The 3,412-nt window shown below is 45.8% G+C and overlaps 1 protein-coding gene across 1 annotated transcript in view; it reads left to right on the forward strand.

Moving 5' to 3' along the window:
• The window catches only part of LOC134196687 (low-density lipoprotein receptor-related protein 4-like), an 18,803-nt gene extending 15,733 nt beyond the window's left edge, over positions 1-3,070 (forward strand). The window contains exons 12-14 of the mRNA XM_062665901.1: positions 1-79; positions 1,561-2,430; positions 2,513-3,070. The exon at positions 1-79 is cut by the window's left edge and continues 147 nt beyond it. Coding sequence (XP_062521885.1) covers positions 1-79; positions 1,561-2,430; positions 2,513-2,832 — 1,269 coding nt within the window. The 3' untranslated portion in view covers positions 2,833-3,070. The remainder of the gene's footprint in view (positions 80-1,560; positions 2,431-2,512) is intronic.
• The last annotated feature ends 342 nt before the right edge of the window (positions 3,071-3,412 follow it).

The raw sequence follows: 3,412 nt of genomic DNA on the forward strand, positions 1-3,412 counted from the left end.
GGTAGCCGTGCAGCCCGGATAGTCAGGACGACAAGCAAACCAGGTGGGATCGTGGTGTATGATGCAAGCAGAACTACAGGTAAGGCAATAGAAAGTGAGGATACTATTTTAATTTAATTATTTATCTTAATTAATTAATTTTAATTATTTATCTTAATTAATTAATTTTAAATATTTATCTTAAATAATTAATTTTAAGTATTTATCTTAATTAATTAATTTTAAGTATTTATTTTAATTAATTAATTTTAGTTTTTAACAGAGCGGGTCATTCTAACAGTCAGACATCCGGCTCTGTCCGACTGAGATGTGAGGATGTCCACGCGTGGTAAAACCCCGGATTGTGGCAACCTCCACTGTAACAGCCAACATGCATATGCACTCGATAAAAATTTCATAAATATTTATTTGTTTGTATTAATGTTCAAAATTTTATTTAAACATTTTCTTAACAAATTCGATTATATTTACCGTATATTTACAAGTATTGCCTCATGGGTCACTATTTTTCGTTTGAGCTATGGCATCATTGTTTCATAATCACATACTCTAGATCTGGTGTTTTGTTTGTGCGCATGCGCTGGCTTTATACAAAAAGAATCGAACCAGTTTTCGTATTCCTGGCTGTTGCATGCATGCGTGCGTATAAAACTGAGTTTGAATGCAACCGCAGTGGGGCACTAATTGAGCACAGGCCGTTATTTACATGAGGGGCGCATGCGCTAGGGTTATGGTGGTTAGGTGGGTAGGGTGAACGGACGGAGGGACAGGCAATTAGAGTGTCGCGCATGCGCTTAATTTTACTTGAGTCCCGGATATCCGGGCTAAGGGTACAGTAGTCCTCTGGCGACCGACCGTACGATCGTATTCATACTCCATTAGCGCAGATGCAAATGGCGCTATTCCGACCAATAGACAGTCTGGAGACGAGTTACACGCTTTGCACCCTTTGTTTACACGAACGCATTGGAAACCTTAGCTGAGACGAGTGAGTTAGGCTAAAACCTCAGTATGCAAAACATTATCACGTGATGAGATGTAATTCTATACACCGGCCGAGGGTTTAGCACTGTAATGTGCTTCTCTATTCATTATCGCTCGTGTTCCAGTCAATGTAATGATGTCTTCGCATGCTTTCAAAAGGTACACTGTACAGTGTCGAATAGCTATCGACAATTCTAGACTCACGTGAGCTCGGCAGTGTCCTGTTCCCGTATACAGACTCATATATACGGGAACCGGACACTACCAGGCTCGCATGAGTCTGGAGATAAGGCTATACAATCCCACGTGCCAGTCAACGCGTCTAGCCCCCCATTCTCACGCTCCTCATTGGCTCTGACTAATTAGATTGAAAGTGGATGGCAGCTGAGGGTCTAGCACTTTAGTATTTCCTTTTTGTTATAGCGTCACCACTGGGCATTCTTCGAGCATGAGGCGCATATTCGAGCATGGGGCACTATTTGCGAAAATATGCGCTACTAATTAAGTAAAATGTCAGCCATTAATTAATGCATTTAAATTATTGTTATTCGTCTGGCCTACTTGGTGTGTTTGAAGGGGTGAACGGATGTTCCTCCGCCAACGGCGGGTGCGTTCACTTGTGCCTGCCCTTTCCTGGCGGTCGATCCTGCGCGTGTGACGTCAACAAGACGAGAGAATGTCGACCGACCGTTCTGAGCGGGCCGCAGTCTCTGACGGCGTTCGAGTTCGACTCCGTCGTGCTTACCTGTCGGGTCGACAGCAACGGCTTCGACGTCGTCGTGGAGTTCACCACAAACGGTTCGACCGTTCACAGTCAGTCGTATCCTTCTGTTGGACATCGGGTTGTGACGGCAGCCTACACTATCTCACAGGTTGATATTAATCGGGTTGGTATGTACGCGTGTAATGCTGCTAACCAATACGGCATTTCGGTGTCCGCCGAGGGAACACTTTCGGTGACGAATGCTTCTAGATGCGAGTCGTCTCCGTGTCTGAATGGGGGAAATTGTTCGAACGCGTTGGGATGGTTTAACTGCACTTGCGCGGCCAGATATACGGGACCCACGTGTTCTATTGAAATCACAGACTGTGATTCGAATCCGTGTGAAAACGCCGGTCACTGTCTGAGTCTCGCAAATGGTGGATACAACTGTTCTTGCTCGGTCGGATTCGTTGGTGTGCATTGCGAGAGAAACGTCGATGATTGTGTGTCGAATCCGTGCAGAAATGGAGGCAGTTGTCGACGCGACCGGTCGACCGGTTTCGCGTGTCGTTGCCCGCCCGGATATACGGGCTCTGTCTGTGACGTTGACATCAACGAGTGCGCTTCTGACCCTTGTGGGAACGACGGGACATGCGAGGACGGACCGAACGGCTACAGTTGCGTGTGCATCACTGCATACACGGGACGTAACTGCGAGTCACGTGACGTTATCATCAATCCTGGTAATTTATTAAAACCATCAGCATGCTACTGTACTAGACTGTTGTTGCCATGGTTACCAACATTCGGCGCACCTTTTTTTAGAGAAATCGAAATCGGGAGGTGACCGCACTGTCTACATATCGGTCAGTGTCTTGTGCGCAGGTCTCGTCGTTGCTGTCATCCTTTGTCTCGTTGGTTTTGTCATATATCGACGTCGGCGGGAAGAAAAGGCGGTCGACGCACCAACTAGAAATCTGGTGGCGACGGATTTCAATAATCCTGTCTACTCTGGAGCTTCTTCGTCTGTCATTTATAATGCGTACGAAATTCCAGACGAACTGCGGGAAGGCACGCCGCCCCCATCGACCGGTTCCGAAGGGACGGAAGTCATTAGCAGAGCAGAGGTGTATCCTAGTGTCTAAAGAAAGAAGACAACTTGTGGAAGGTATCGCTGGTTGCTGGTTGGTTGTGTACGTGTTACTATAGTAATTTGTTGTCTCCTCTTTGGCAAATTGATTTTGAGAAATAGAATATACATAGGGGAGTTTTAGAGTTGCATGAAAAGGTTGGGTGCGCATAGGAAAATGATTTTAAACGGTTGTATTTTATATCAACGATTTATAGCGTGCAATACTAAGATAGCACTATGGCCAGAGTGCATGATGTGGTGACTACCTCAGAATGGCGCCAAACTTACAGTAGTCTCTCTCGTATGTCCGACCATCTCCTAGTTACAAGATCGGTCATGCACGGACCAGTAGCATACGCATACACATGCACCTTTTTGGTTTACGACAGACCACACCTCCATCCGTTTTACTACCAAGTTTACGGGCTTTGGGGTGGTCACATACGGGAGGGACCACTGCATTCAGTGTCACACGCCAGTAATTCAACACTTGCGACAAAGCATGCTACTGGTACAGTGTGTAGTGAGTAGTATTGGGTACTTATGTTGTGTTGCTCAATAACCAGGTGTACAGCAATAGTTGCAAACTGCAT

Source organism: Corticium candelabrum, chromosome 21, assembly GCF_963422355.1.
Source record: "Corticium candelabrum chromosome 21, ooCorCand1.1, whole genome shotgun sequence".
Taxonomy (NCBI): domain Eukaryota; kingdom Metazoa; phylum Porifera; class Homoscleromorpha; order Homosclerophorida; family Plakinidae; genus Corticium; species Corticium candelabrum.